Genomic DNA, 15,704 nt, shown 5'->3' with positions numbered 1-15,704 from the left:
GAATATAAGTTGCTTTAAAACCCCCAGAAATGGTATATGGATCCATGTAGATGTGACTGCGGCTCATCAAACTAAGTAGAATTGCTGTATCTACAGGGAGTGCAGAATTATTAGGCAAATGAGTATTTTGACCACATCATCCTCTTTATGCATGTTGTCTTACTCCAAGCTGTATAGGCTCGAAAGCCTACTACCAATTAAGCATATTAGGTGATGTGCATCTCTGTAATGAGAAGGGGTGTGGTCTAATGACATCAACACCCTATATCAGGTGTGCATAATTATTAGGCAACTTCCTTTCCTTTGGCAAAATGGGTCAAAAGAAGGACTTGACAGGCTCAGAAAAGTCAAAAATAGTGAGATATCTTGCAGAGGGATGCAGCACTCTTAAAATTGCAAAGCTTCTGAAGCGTGATCATCGAACAATCAAGCGCTTCATTCAAAATAGTCAACAGGGTCGTAAGAAGCGTGTGGAAAAACCAAGGCGCAAAATAACTGCCCATGAACTGAGAAAAGTCAAGCGTGCAGCTGCCACGATGCCACTTGCCACCAGTTTGGCCATATTTCAGAGCTGCAACATCACTGGAGTGCCCAAAAGCACAAGGTGTGCAATACTCAGAGACATGGCCAAGGTAAGAAAGGCTGAAAGACGACCACCACTGAACAAGACACACAAGCTGAAACGTCAAGACTGGGCCAAGAAATATCTCAAGACTGATTTTTCTAAGGTTTTATGGACTGATGAAATGAGAGTGAGTCTTGATGGGCCAGATGGATGGGCCCGTGGCTGGATTGGTAAAGGGCAGAGAGCTCCAGTCCGACTCAGACGCCAGCAAGGTGGAGGTGGAGTACTGGTTTGGGCTGGTATCATCAAAGATGAGCTTGTGGGGCCTTTTCGGGTTGAGGATGGAGTCAAGCTCAACTCCCAGTCCTACTGGCACTTCCTGGAAGACACCTTCTTCAAGCAGTGGTACAGGAAGAAGTCTGCATCCTTCAAGAAAAACATGGTTTTCATGCAGGACAATGCTCCATCACACGCGTCCAAGTACTCCACAGCGTGGCTGGCAAGAAAGGGTATAAAAGAAGGAAATCTAATGACATGGCCTCCTTGTTCACCTGATCTGAACCCCATTGAGAACCTGTGGTCCATCATCAAATGTGAGATTTACAAGGAGGGAAAACAGTACACCTCTCTGAACAGTGTCTGGGAGGCTGTGGTTGCTGCTGCACGCAATGTTGATGGTGAACAGATCAAAACACTGACAGAATCCATGGATGGCAGGCTTTTGAGTGTCCTTGCAAAGAAAGGTGGCTATATTGGTCACTGATTTGTTTTTGTTTTGTTTTTGAATGTCAGAAATGTATATTTGTGAATGTTGAGATGTTATATTGGTTTCACTGGTAATAATAAATAATTGAAATGGGTATATATTTTTTTTTTGTTAAGTTGCCTAATAATTATGCACAGTAATAGTCACCTGCACACACAGATATCCCCCTAACATAGCTAAAACTAAAAACAAACTAAAAACTACTTCCAAAAATATTCAGCTTTGATATTAATGAGTGTTTTGGGTTCATTGAGAACATGGTTGTTGTTCAATAATAAAATTAATCCTCAAAAATACAACTTGCCTAATAATTCTGCACTCCCTGTATTTCCTTAAGTATGCATTAGCTGCCTGGCAGCAAAGATGATGTAATTTGTTAAGAACGTTAAACACCATAATGGAGGTTTGAACCAAATAGGTGTCGTCAGTTGACCGTCCTTTGTTCTGTCTTACGTTATGTAAGGTGTTGCCTTTATTCACAATAAAATTTGAATAAAAATCAAAAGCCTGCACAAATCAGTAAGTGTGGCTGTTTTCAGTATTTACAGTATATAAATCGGTTCACAGAAGAAAAACATAAATCCTTTTATTTGTCATGTTAATGGCAACATGTTTTCCTCTTGTTTTCTAACCATTAAATCCAGAACAGAAATGTTTTTTACGTTTCTTCCTCAGTCAATAGGTCCGTGAGTTGTATAGTGGTAGATTTTACAGTGAGAATTATAAAGAGAGCTAAGTGAAAGAATACTTTGATAATCTAAATGCATTTCAGCTTTACATTAAAATTTAAGAACACCAGCTTCATAATGTTAATTCACAGGAAATATACAAGATGTTCTGACAGCACTGCCTTGCCCCAGAGATTAGCAAAAGCTCCCTCATGCCTCCTGGAGGAAGTTGGCTCTGTATGTGCTATTTCAAAGTAAGGAATAGCATGCACAGAGTCCAAGGGTTCCCCTTAGAGGTAAAATAGTGGTAAAAATAGATAATACTAATGCTCTATTTTGTGGTAGTGTGGTCGAGCAGTAGGCTTATCCAAGGAGTAGTGTTAAGCATTTGTTGTACATACACATAGACAATAAATGAGGTACACACACTCAGAGACAAATCCAGCCAATAGGTTTTGTATAGAAAAATATCTTTTCTTAGTTTATTTTAAGAACCACAGGTTCAAATTTAACATGTAATATCTTGTTTGAAAGGTATTGCAGGTAAGTACATTAGGAACTTTGAATCATTTCAATTGCATGTATACTTTTCAAGTTATTCACAAATAGCTATTTTAAAAGTGGACACTTAGTGCAATTTTCACAGTTCCTGGGGGAGGTAAGTTTTTGTTAGTTTTACCAGGTAAGTAAGACACTTACAGGGTTCAGTTCTTGGTCCAAGGTAGCCCACCGTTGGGGGTTCAGAGCAACCCCAAAGTCACCACACCAGCAGCTCAGGGCCGGTCAGGTGCAGAGTTCAAAGTGGTGCCCAAAACGCATAGGCTAGAATGGAGAGAAGGGGGTGCTCCGGTTCCGGTCTGCTTGCAGGTAAGTACCCGCGTCTTCGGAGGGCAGACCAGGGGGGTTTTGTAGGGCACCGGGGGGGACACAAGCCCACACAGAAATTTCACCCTCAGCAGCGCGGGGGCGGCCGGGTGCAGTGTAGAAACAAGCGTCGGGTTCGCAATGTTAGTCTATGAGAGATCAACGGATCTCTTCAGCGCTGCAGGCAGGCAAGGGGGGGCTTCCTTGGGGAAACCTCCACTTGGGCAAGGGAGAGGGACTCCTGGGGGTCACTTCTCCAGTGAAAGTCCGGTCCTTCAGGTCCTGGGGGCTGCGGGTGCAGGGTCTTTTCCAGGCGTCGGGACTTAGGTTTCAGAGAGTCGCGGTCAGGGGAAGCCTCGGGATTCCCTCTGCAGGCGGCGCTGTGGGGGCTCAGGGGGGACAGGTTTTGGTACTCACAGTCGTAGAGTAGTCCGGGGGTCCTCCCTGAGGTGTTGGTTCTCCACCAGCCGAGTCGGGGTCGCCGGGTGCAGTGTTGCAAGTCTCACGCTTCTTGCGGGGAGTTGCAGGGGTCTTTAAAGCTGCTCCTTGAAACAAAGTTGCAGTCTTTTTGGAGCAGGTCCGCTGTCCTCGGGAGTTTCTTGTCTTTTTCGAAGCAGGGCAGTCCTCAGAGGATTCAGAGGTCGCTGGTCCCTTGGAAGGCGTCGCTGGAGCAGAGTTCTTTGGAAGGCAGGAGACAGGCCGGTGAGTTTCTGGAGCCAAGGCAGTTGTCGTCTTCTGGTCTTCCTCTGCAGGGGTTTTCAGCTAGGCAGTCCTTCTTCTTGTAGTTGCAGGAATCTAATTTTCTAGGGTTCAGGGTAGCCCTTAAATACTAAATTTAAGGGCGTGTTTAGGTCTGGGGGGTTAGTAGCCAATGGCTACTAGCCCTGAGGGTGGGTACACCCTCTTTGTGCCTCCTCCCAAGGGGAGGGGGTCACAATCCTAACCCTATTGGGGGAATCCTCCATCTGCAAGATGGAGGATTTCTAAAAGTTAGTCACTTCAGCTCAGGACACCTTAGGGGCTGTCCTGACTGGCCAGTGACTCCTCCTTGTTGCTTTCTTTGTTCCCTCCAGCCTTGCCGCCAAAAGTGGGGGCCGTCGCCGGAGGGGGCGGGCAACTCCACTAAGCTGGAGTGCCCTGCTGGGCTGTGACAAAGGGGTGAGCCTTTGAGGCTCACCGCCAGGTGTTACAGCTCCTGCCTGGGGGAGGTGTTAGCATCTCCACCCAGTGCAGGCTTTGTTACTGGCCTCAGAGTGACAAAGGCACTCTCCCCATGGGGCCAGCAACATGTCTCTAGTGTGGCAGGCTGCTGGAACTAGTCAGCCTACACAGACAGTCGGTTAAGTTTCAGGGGGCACCTCTAAGGTGCCCTCTGGGGTGTATTTTGCAATAAAATGTACACTGGCATCAGCGTGCATTTATTGTGCTGAGAAGTTTGATACCAAACTTCCCAGTTTTCAGTGTAGCCATTATGGTGCTGTGGAGTTCGTGTTTGACAGACTCCCAGACCATATACTCTTATGGCTACCCTGCACTTACAATGTCTAAGGTTTTGTTTAGACACTGAAGGGGTACCATGCTCAGGCACTGGTACCCTCACCTATGGTATAGTGCACCCTGCCTTAGGGCTGTAAGGCCTGCTAGAGGGGTGTCTTACCTATACTGCATAGGCAGTGAGAGGCTGGCATGGCACCCTGAGGGGAGTGCCATGTCGACTTACTCGTTTTGTCCTCACTAGCACACACAAGCTGGCAAGCAGTGTGTCTGTGCTGAGTGAGAGGTCTCCAGGGTGGCATAAGACATGCTGCAGCCCTTAGAGACCTTCCTTGGCATCAGGGCCCTTGGTACTAGAAGTACCAGTTACAAGGGACTTATCTGGATGCCAGGGTCTGCCAATTGTGGATACAAAAGTACAGGTTAGGGAAAGAACACTGGTGCTGGGGCCTGGTTAGCAGGCCTCAGCACACTTTCAATTGTAAACATAGCATCAGCAAAGGCAAAAAGTCAGGGGGCAACCATGCCAAGGAGGCATTTCCTTACACAACCCCCCCCCAAACGAAAGAGGATGAGACTAACCTTTCCCAAGAGAGTCTTCATTTTCTAAGTGGAAGAACCTGGAAAGGCCATCTGCATTGGCATGGGCAGTCCCAGGTCTGTGTTCCACTATAAAGTCCATTCCCTGTAGGGAGATGGACCACCTCAACAGTTTAGGATTTTCACCTTTCATTTGCATCAGCCATTTGAGAGGTCTGTGGTCAGTTTGAACTAGGAAGTGAGTCCCAAAGAGGTATGGTCTCAGCTTCTTCAGGGACCAAACCACAGCAAAGGCCTCCCTCTCAATGGCACTCCAACGCTGCTCCCTGGGGAGTAACCTCCTGCTAATGAAAGCAACAGGCTGGTCAAGACCATCATCATTTGTTTGGGACAAAACTGCCCCTATCCCATGTTCAGAGGCATCAGTCTGCACAATGAACTGCTTAGAATAATCTGGAGCTTTTAGAACTGGTGCTGAGCACATTGCTTGTTTCAGGGTGTCAAAGGCCTGTTGGCATTCCACAGTCCAGTTCACTTTCTTGGGCATTTTCTTGGAGGTGAGTTCAGTGAGGGCTGTCACAATGGATCCATATCCCTTCACAAACCTCCTGTAATACCCAGTCAAGCCAAGGAATGCCCTGACTTGAGTCTGGGTTTTTGGAGCTACCCAGTCCAGAATAGTCTGGATCTTGGGTTGGAGTGGCTGAACTTGGCCTCCACCTACAAGGTGGCCCAAGTAAACCACAGTTCCCTGCCCTATCTGGCATTTGGATGCCTTGATAGAGAGGCCTGCAGATTGCAGAGCCTTCAAGACCTTCTTCAGGTGGACCAGGTGATCCTGCCAGGTGGAGCTAAAGACAGCAATATCATCAAGATAAGCTGTGCTAAAGGACTCCAAGCCAGCAAGGACTTGATTCACCAACCTTTGGAAGGTGGCAGGGGCATTCTTTAAACCAAAGGGCATAACAGTAAACTGATAATGCCCATCAGGTGTGGAGAATGCTGTTTTCTCTTTTGCTCCAGGTGCTATTTTTATTTGCCAGTACCCTGCTGTCAAGTCAAAGGTACTTAGGAATTTGGCAGCACCTAATTTATCTATGAGCTCATCAGCTCTAGGAATTGGATGAGCATCTGTCTTGGTGACAGAATTGAGCCCTCTGTAGTCCACACAAAACCTCATCTCTTTCTTTCCATCTTTGGTGTGAGGTTTGGGGACTAAGACCACTGGGCTAGCCCAGGGGCTGTCAGAGCGCTCAATGACTCCCAATTCCAGCATCTTGTGGACTTCCACCTTGATGCTTTCCTTAACATGGTCAGACTGTCTAAAGATTTTGTTTTTGACAGGCATGCTGTCTCCTGTGTCCACATCATGGGTACACAGGTGTGTCTGACCAGGGGTTAAGGAGAAGAGTTCAGGAAACTGTTGTAGGACTCTCCTACAATCAGCTTGCTGTTGGCCAGAGAGGGTGTCTGAGTAGATCACTCCATCTACTGTGCCATCTTTTGGGTCTGATGACAGAAGATCAGGGAGAGGTTCACTCTCTGCCTCCTGATCCTCATCTGTTACCATCAACAGATTTACATCAGCCCTGTCATGGAAGAGCTTAAGGCGGTTCACATGGATCACCCTCTTGGGGCTCCTGCTTGTGCCCAGGTCCACCAGGTAGGTGACCTGACTCTTCCTTTCTAGCACTGGGTAAGGGCCACTCCATTTGTACTGGAGTGCCCTGGGAGCCACAGGCTCCAGAACCCAGACTTTCTGCCCTGGTTGGAACTCAACCAGTGCAGCCTTTTGGTCATACCAAAACTTCTGGAGCTGTTGGCTGGCCTCAAGGTTTTTGGTTGCCTTTTCCATGTACTCTGCCATTCTAGAGCGAAGGCCAAGTACATAGTCCACTATGTCTTGTTTAGGCTCATGAAGAGGTCTCTCCCAGCCTTCTTTAACAAGAGCAAGTGGTCCCCTTACAGGGTGGCCAAACAGAAGTTCAAAGGGTGAGAATCCTACTCCCTTCTGTGGCACCTCTCTGTAAGCAAAAAGCAGACATGGCAGGAGGACATCCCATCTCCTTTTGAGTTTTTCTGGGAGCCCCATGATCATGCCTTTTAATGTCTTGTTGAATCTCTCAACTAAGCCATTAGTTTGTGGATGGTATGGTGTAGTGAATTTGTAAGTCACTCCACACTCATTCCACATGTGTTTTAGGTATGCTGACATGAAGTTGGTACCTCTGTCAGACACCACCTCCTTAGGGAAACCCACTCTGGTAAAGATACCAATGAGGGCCTTGGCTACTGCAGGGGCAGTAGTCGACCTAAGGGGAATAGCTTCAGGATACCTAGTAGCATGATCCACAACTACTAGGATGTACATATTTCCTGAGGCTGTGGGAGGTTCTAGTGGACCAACTATGTCCACACCCACTCTTTCAAAGGGGACCCCCACCACTGGAAGTGGAATGAGGGGGGCCTTTGGGTGCCCACCTGTCTTACCACTGGATTGACAGGTGGGGCAGGAGAGGCAAAACTCCTTAACCTTCTGGGACATATTGGGCCAGTAGAAGTGGTTGACTAACCTCTCCCACGTCTTGGTTTGTCCCAAATGCCCAGCAAGGGGAATATCATGGGCTAAGGTCAGAATAAACTCTCTGAACAACTGAGGCACTACCACTCTCCTAGTGGCACCAGGTTTGGGGTCTCTGGCCTCAGTGTACAGGAGTCCATCTTCCCAATAGACCCTATGTGTTCCATTTTTCTTGCCCTTGGACTCTTCAGCAGCTTGCTGCCTAAGGCCTTCAAGAGAGGGACAGGTTTCTTGTCCCTTACACAGCTCCTCCCTTGAGGGTCCCCCTGGGCCTAAGAGCTCAACCTGATAAGGTTCAAGCTCCAAAGGCTCAGTTCCCTCAGAGGGCAGAACTTCTTCCTGAGAAGAGAGGTTCCCTTTTTCTGACTGTGTTGCAGTTGGTTTCCCAACTGACTTTCCTTTTCTCTTGGTAGGCTGGGCCATTTTTCCAGACTCCAGCTCTACTTTTTCACCCTGTGCCTTGCATTGTGCTCTTGTTTTTACACACACCAGTTCAGGGATACCCAGCATGGCTGCATGGGTTTTTAGCTCTACCTCAGCCCATGCTGAGGACTCCAGGTCATTTCCAAGCAGACAGTCCACTGGGATGTTTGAGGAGACCACCACCTGTTTCAGGCCATTGACCCCTCCCCATTCTAAAGTTACCATTGCCATGGGATGTGCTTTAGTTTGATTGTCAGCATTGGTGACTGTATAAGTTTTTCCAGTCAGGTATTGGCCAGGGGAAACCAGTTTCTCTGTCACCATGGTGACACTGGCACCTGTATCCCTCAGGCCCTCTACACTTGTCCCATTAATAAAGAGCTGCTGCCTGTATTTTTGCATGTTAGGGGGCCAGGCAGCTAGTGTGGCTAAATCCACCCCACCCTCAGAGACTAGAGTAGCTTCAGTGTGGACCCTGATTTGCTCTGGGCACACTGTTGATCCCACTTGGAGACTAGCCATTCCAGTGTTACCTGGATTGGAGTTTGGAGTGGAACTTTTCTTGGGACAGGCCTTGTCTCCATTTTGGTGTCCAGACTGACTACAGTTTCGACACCAGGCCTTTTTGGGATCAAAGTTTTTACCCTTGTACCCAGGATTGTTTTGTGAAGAGGCTCTGGGCCCACCCTCCTGTGCAGGTTTTTGGGGGCCTTTAGAAGACTCTTGACTATTTTTATTTTTGGCTGTCTCACCACCTTTCCCCTGGGGAGGTTTTGTGACCCCTTTCTTTTGGTCACCCCCTGTGGAAGTTTTGGACACCCTTGTCTTGACCCAATGGTCCGCCTTCTTTCCCAATTCTTGGGGAGAAATTGGTCCTAGGTCTACCAGATGCTGATGCAGTTTATCATTGAAACAATTACTTAACAGGTGTTCTTTCACAAATAAATTGTACAGCCCATCATAATTACTTACACCACTGCCTTGAATCCAACCATCTAGTGTTTTTACTGAGTAGTCTACAAAGTCAACCCAGGTCTGGCTCGAGGATTTTTGAGCCCCCCTGAATCTAATCCTATACTCCTCAGTGGAGAATCCAAAGCCCTCAATCAGGGTACCCTTCATGAGGTCATAAGATTCTGCATCTTTTCCAGAGAGTGTGAGGAGTCTATCCCTACACTTTCCTGTGAACATTTCCCAAAGGAGAGCACCCCAGTGAGATCTGTTCACTTTTCTGGTTACACAAGCCCTCTCAAAAGCTGTGAACCATTTGGTGATGTCATCACCATCTTCATATTTAGTTACAATCCCTTTAGGGATTTTCAACATGTCAGGAGAATCTCTGACCCTATTTATGTTGCTGCCACCATTGATGGGTCCTAGGCCCATCTCTTGTCTTTCCCTCTCTATGGCTAGGATCTGTCTTTCCAAAGCCAATCTTTTGGCCATCCTGGCTAACTGGATGTCCTCTTCATTGGAGTTATCCTCAGTGATTTCAGAGGTGTTGGTCTCTCCTGTGAGGGAACCAGCATCTCTGACTATTATTTTTGGAGTCAGGGTTTGAGGGACCCTTTTCTCCCTAGATAGGACTGGTAGGGGGGAATTTTCCTCCAAGTCACTATCCTCTTCCTCTGAGTTGCCACCCTAAGAGGGGTTGGCCTTTTCAAACTCTGCCAAAAGCTCCTGGAGCTGTATTTTGGTAGGTTTGGGGCCCATTGTTATTTTCTTTATTTTACAGAGTGACCTTAGCTCCCTCATCTTAAGATGGAGGTAAGGTGTGGTGTCGAGTTCCACCACAGTCACATCTGTGCTAGACATTTTGCTTCTAAAAGTTGGAATACTTTTTAGGAATCTAAAACTGGTTCTAGAATCTAATTCAAACTTTTACAAACTTTTAAACTCTAAAAGAAATGCTAAACAGGATCTAACACAAGCCCCTAGCAGGTCTTTTAAGAATTTGGAAAACTTTTCAAATTGCAAAAATCAATTTCTAATGACAATTTTGGAATTTGTCGTGTGATCAGGTATTGGCTGAGTAGTCCAGCAAATGCAAAGTCTTGTACCCCACCGCTGATCCACCAATGTAGGAAGTTGGCTCTGTATGTGCTATTTCAAAGTAAGGAATAGCATGCACAGAGTCCAAGGGTTCCCCTTAGAGGTAAAATAGTGGTAAAAAATAGATAATACTAATGCTCTATTTTGTGGTAGTGTGGTCGAGCAGTAGGCTTATCCAAGGAGTAGTGTTAAGCATTTGTTGTACATACACATAGACAATAAATGAGGTACACACACTCAGACAAATCCAGCCAATAGGTTTTGTATAGAAAAATATCTTTTCTTAGTTTATTTTAAGAACCACAGGTTCAAATTTAACATGTAATATCTTGTTTGAAAGGTATTGCAGGTAAGTACATTAGGAACTTTGAATCATTTCAATTGCATGTATACTTTTCAAGTTATTCACAAATAGCTATTTTAAAAGTGGACACAGTGCAATTTTCACAGTTCCTGGGGGAGGTAAGTTTTTGTTAGTTTTACCAGGTAAGTAAGACACTTACAGGGTTCAGTTCTTGGTCCAAGGTAGCCCACCGTTGGGGGTTCAGAGCAACCCCAAAGTCACCACACCAGCAGCTCAGGGCCGGTCAGGTGCAGAGTTCAAAGTGGTGCCCAAAACGCATAGGCTAGAATGGAGAGAAGGGGGTGCTCCGGTTCCGGTCTGCTTGCAGGTAAGTACCCGCGTCTTCGGAGGGCAGACCAGGGGGGTTTTGTAGGGCACCGGGGGGGACACAAGCCCACACAGAAATTTCACCCTCAGCAGCGCGGGGGCGGCCGGGTGCAGTGTAGAAACAAGCATCGGGTTCGCAATGTTAGTCTATGAGAGATCAACGGATCTCTTCAGCGCTGCAGGCAGGCAAGGGGGGGCTTCCTCGGGGAAACCTCCACTTGGGCAAGGGAGAGGGACTCCTGGGGGTCACTTCTCCAGTGAAAGTCCGGTCCTTCAGGTCCTGGGGGCTGCGGGTGCAGGGTCTTTTCCAGGCGTCGGGACTTAGGTTTCAGAGAGTCGCGGTCAGGGGAAGCCTCGGGATTCCCTCTGCAGGCGGCGCTGTGGGGGCTCAGGGGGGACAGGTTTTGGTACTCACAGTCGTAGAGTAGTCCGGGGGTCCTCCCTGAGGTGTTGGTTCTCCACCAGCCGAGTCGGGGTCGCCGGGTGCAGTGTTGCAAGTCTCACGCTTCTTGCGGGGAGTTGCAGGGGTCTTTAAAGCTGCTCCTTGAAACAAAGTTGCAGTCTTTTTGGAGCAGGTCCGCTGTCCTCGGAAGTTTCTTGTCTTTTTCGAAGCAGGGCAGTCCTCAGAGGATTCAGAGGTCGCTGGTCCCTTGGAAGGCGTCGCTGGAGCAGAGTTCTTTGGAAGGCAGGAGACAGGCCGGTGAGTTTCTGGAGCCAAGGCAGTTGTCGTCTTCTGGTCTTCCTCTGCAGGGGTTTTCAGCTAGGCAGTCCTTCTTCTTGTAGTTGCAGGAATCTAATTTTCTAGGGTTCAGGGTAGCCCTTAAATACTAAATTTAAGGGCGTGTTTAGGTCTGGGGGGTTAGTAGCCAATGGCTACTAGCCCTGAGGGTGGGTACACCCTCTTTGTGCCTCCTCCCAAGGGGAGGGGGTCACAATCCTAACCCTATTGGGGGAATCCTCCATCTGCAAGATGGAGGATTTCTAAAAGTTAGTCACTTCAGCTCAGGACACCTTAGGGGCTGTCCTGACTGGCCAGTGACTCCTCCTTGTTGCTTTCTTTGTTCCCTCCAGCCTTGCCGCCAAAAGTGGGGGCCGTGGCCGGAGGGGGCGGGCAACTCCACTAAGCTGGTGTGCCCTGCTGGGCTGTGACAAAGGGGTGAGCCTTTGAGGCTCACCGCCAGGTGTCACAGCTCCTGCCTGGGGGAGGTGTTAGCATCTCCACCCAGTGCAGGCTTTGTTACTGGCCTCAGAGTGACAAAGGCACTCTCCCCATGGGGCCAGCAACATGTCTCTAGTGTGGCAGGCTGCTGGAACTAGTCAGCCTACACAGACAGTCGGTTAAGTTTCAGGGGGCACCTCTAAGGTGCCCTCTGGGGTGTATTTTGCAATAAAATGTACACTGGCATCAGTGTGCATTTATTGTGCTGAGAAGTTTGATACCAAACTTCCCAGTTTTCAGTGTAGCCATTATGGTGCTGTGGAGTTCGTGTTTGACACACTCCCAGACCATATACTCTTATGGCTACCCTGCACTTACAATGTCTAAGGTTTTGTTTAGACACTGTAGGGGTACCATGCTCATGCACTGGTACCCTCACCTATGGTATAGTGCACCCTGCCTTAGGGCTGTAAGGCCTGCTAGAGGGGTGTCTTACCTATACTGCATAGGCAGTGAGAGGCTGGCATGGCACCCTGAGGGGAGTGCCATGTCGACTTACTCGTTTTGTCCTCACTAGCACACACAAGCTGGCAAGCAGTGTGTCTGTGCTGAGTGAGAGGTCTCCAGGGTGGCACAAGACATGCTGCAGCCCTTAGAGACCTTCCTTGGCATCAGGGCCCTTGGTACTAGAAGTACCAGTTACAAGGGACTTATCTGGATGCCAGGGTCTGCCAATTGTGGATACAAAAGTACAGGTTAGGGAAAGAACACTGGTGCTGGGGCCTGGTTAGCAGGCCTCAGCACACTTTCAATTGTAAACATAGCATCAGCAAAGGCAAAAAGTCAGGGGGCAACCATGCCAAGGAGGCATTTCCTTACACCTCCGCTTTGCATTTTTTGTAAACAAAAAATTACAGATTGTAACAATTAGTTTTCTTTCTTTTTTGTTCCTGGCAGTCAGTTTGCTTTTGTGCTGTTCCTGTATCTTTGATGTACTTTCTTTCACACTTTAAAAAAAAAAAAAAAAAAAACATTTCCACGATTGCTGTCTGTCTTTTTTTCGGACAGTAAATTTAATATTAATTAAAGGAGAAAATGTCTCTTGCCTTATTAAGTAGGTGATGACACTGGCTGAGTACATCATTACACTGTGGAGTTTTTTTTTTTTTTTTGCCAATGCAGAGCATATAGTCAAACAAGCGTTTTTTTTCTTTTTGGGAAAGTGGAAAGGATACGGAAAATACATTGACCAAGCTAAAATGTTGGTCAGTTCCCTTGAAAGGCGAGGCCTGTCTGCTTTACCATAGCTTAATTTTAACTTTCCTTACTTTAGAATAGACAGCACTACATTGTTAAAAAAAATTAGATTAAACTGTCTTTGGAATATGATTTTTCCACAGTTGCTGCAGTTTCACAAATTATTTGTGCCTAGCAGGGCAATTACCTGCATGTGTTGAACTGATAATGAAAATGTCAGTAAGGCTCAAACCTGATCTACTGAACTTTCTTTGTAAGGACTACTTGCTTGTCATTGTTGTAGTGTTTGTTTTCAACATGTTTCTCTCAAAATTGTATACCTGAACTGAAATAATTGTTAGGATAGATAAGTAGATTTACATGATCTGAAATCTCAATATACTATGTATCTACTGTTTGTGTAGCACGTGATTCTAATTTAGTTCATTTTCTTATTGTTTAGGCTGGAGAGCAAGCAAGAACCTGTGAAAACTGAGATGGGCCCTCCTCCTTCCCCAGCTTCCACCTGCAGTGATGCTTCTTCAATTGCAAGCAGTGCATCAATGCCATATAGTAAGTAAAAGAAATAGTCTTATAGATAAAATTCACCTAAGTTATTCATTGTTTATGGTCTGGCTTGACATCGCAGATGTCGCTAGACAGTTAATTGAGTGTTACTAGAGAATAGCTTTGGCTCTGTCCACATGTTGGGAGCCAGGTGTACATGTTTTCATTGGGCAGAAGTTGTGTGTGTTCTCAAAAAAGTGCCGCCTCTCCACGCAACTATGATAATTTTGTTTATATATCCAGCTGCCTAAGCCTGAATTTTCAGGGGTATACACGACATTGGAAAGCTGTTACTGTTTTAGATAGCTAGATAATTGGTTTCTCCGCAGAAGTGCGGAGGAGAGTAGTCCGTAATCTACATGGATATTTTGGTCTGGCTTGACAGTGCAAGTGTCGCACATGAACTTTTAACCCGCACCAATATTATTCTACAGTTACTAAAGCCAGGCCTGTTGGCATTACCAGTGCAGGTTTTAAATGTTGAGCTCAGTTAATTTTTGGTCACAGTTCAAAGAAATGTATTTATGTTGTATGTAGCATTGAGGTAGTTAGGTTCCCTATCTTAAGATAAATATTGTTGATTAGAATACTAAATTGTGTGCAGCCCCGGAACAGTTCTAACAAAAGATATTAACGTTCTGAAAAAAACCCAGTTTTTGTCTGTGCTGATATGCAGGCTGCAGTAACTGTTTTGTTGCCTTATAAACTAAACCAGTTAGATCAAGGTTGATTTGGAGAATGTAGGAAGTTGGCTCTGTATGCACTATTTCAAAGCAAGGAATAGTATGCACAGAGTCCAAGGGTTCCCCTTAGAGGTAAGATAGTGGCAAAAAGAGATAATTCTAATGCTCTATTTTGTGGTAGTGTGGTCGAGCAGTAGGCTTATCAAAGGAGTAGTGTTAAGCATTTGTTGTACATACACACAGGCAATAAATGAGGAACACACACTCAAAGACAATTCCAGGCCAATAGGTTTTTGTATAGAAAAATATATTTTCTTAGTTTATTTTAAGAACCACAGGTTCAAGATTTACATGTGCTACTTCAAATGAAAGGTATTGCAGGTAGGTACTTTAGCAACTTTGAATTAGCAAAATAGCATATACACTTTTCACATAAAATCACATATATCTATTTTAAAACAAGAGACAGTGCAATTTTCACAGTTCCTGGGGGGAGTAAGAGTTTGTTAGTTTTTGCAGGTAAGTAAACCACCTACGGGGTTCACGTTTGGGTCCAAGGTAGCCCACCGTTGGGGGTTCAGAGCAACCCCAAGGTTACCACACCAGCAGCTCAGGGCCGGTCAGGTGCAGAGGTCAAAGTGGTGCCCAAAACGCATAGGCTTCAATGAAGAAGGGGGTGCCCCGGTCCCAGTCTGCCAGCAGGTAAGTACCCACGTCTTCGGAAGGCAGACCAGGGGGGTTTTGTAGGGCACCGGGGGGGACACAAGTCCACACAAAGTACACGGGGGCGGCCGGGTGCAGTGTGCAAACATGCGTCGGGTTTTCAATAGGTTTCAATGGGAGACCAAGGGGTCTCTTCAGCGATGCAGGTAAGGGGGGGGGGGATCCTCGGGGTAGCCACCACCTGGGCAAGGGAGAGGGCCTCCGGGGGGGTCACTCCTGCACTGGAGTTCGGATCCTTCAGGTCCTGGGGGCTGCGGGTGCAGTGTCCCTACCAGGCGTCTGGTTTATGGAAGCAGGCAGTCGCGGTCAGGGGGAGCGTCTGGATTCCCTCTGCAGGCATCGCTGTGGGGGCTCGGGAGGGGGGTGGTCAACTCTGGCTACTCACGGTCTCGCAGTCGCTGGGGAGTCCTCCCTGAAGTGATTGTTCTCCACAAGTCGAGCCGGGGGCATTGGGTGCAGAGTGTCAAGTCTCACGCTTCCGGCGGGAAACGCAAGTTGTTGCAAAGTTGCTTCTTTGTTTCAAAGTTGCAGCCTTTGGTGAACAGAGCCGCTGTCCTCGGGATTTCTTGGTCCTTCTAGATGCAGGGCAGTCCTCTGAGGCTTCAGAGGTCGCTGGTCCCTGGGGAGAGCGTTGCTGGAGCAGTGTCTTTAGAAGTGGGTAGACAGGCCGGTAGAGCTGGGGCCAAAGCAGTTGGTGTCTCCATCTTCTCTGC

The 15,704-nt window shown here is 47.1% G+C and overlaps 1 protein-coding gene across 8 annotated transcripts in view; it reads left to right on the top strand.

Annotated features, from left to right (window-relative positions):
• The window catches only part of UBR5 (ubiquitin protein ligase E3 component n-recognin 5), a 1,605,594-nt gene that overhangs the window by 320,855 nt on the left and 1,269,035 nt on the right, over nt 1-15,704 (top strand). For all 8 annotated transcript variants that reach the window (XM_069220579.1, XM_069220580.1, XM_069220578.1 and 5 more), the window contains one exon: nt 13,482-13,591. In XM_069220579.1, coding sequence (XP_069076680.1) covers nt 13,482-13,591 — 110 coding nt within the window. The remainder of the gene's footprint in view (nt 1-13,481; nt 13,592-15,704) is intronic.

This window comes from Pleurodeles waltl, chromosome 2_2 (assembly GCF_031143425.1).
Source record: "Pleurodeles waltl isolate 20211129_DDA chromosome 2_2, aPleWal1.hap1.20221129, whole genome shotgun sequence".
In the NCBI taxonomy this organism is placed as follows: Eukaryota; Metazoa; Chordata; class Amphibia; order Caudata; family Salamandridae; genus Pleurodeles; species Pleurodeles waltl.
Note: the sequence above shows the minus strand (reverse complement) of the source record. Positions and strands in the feature narration are given on the sequence as shown.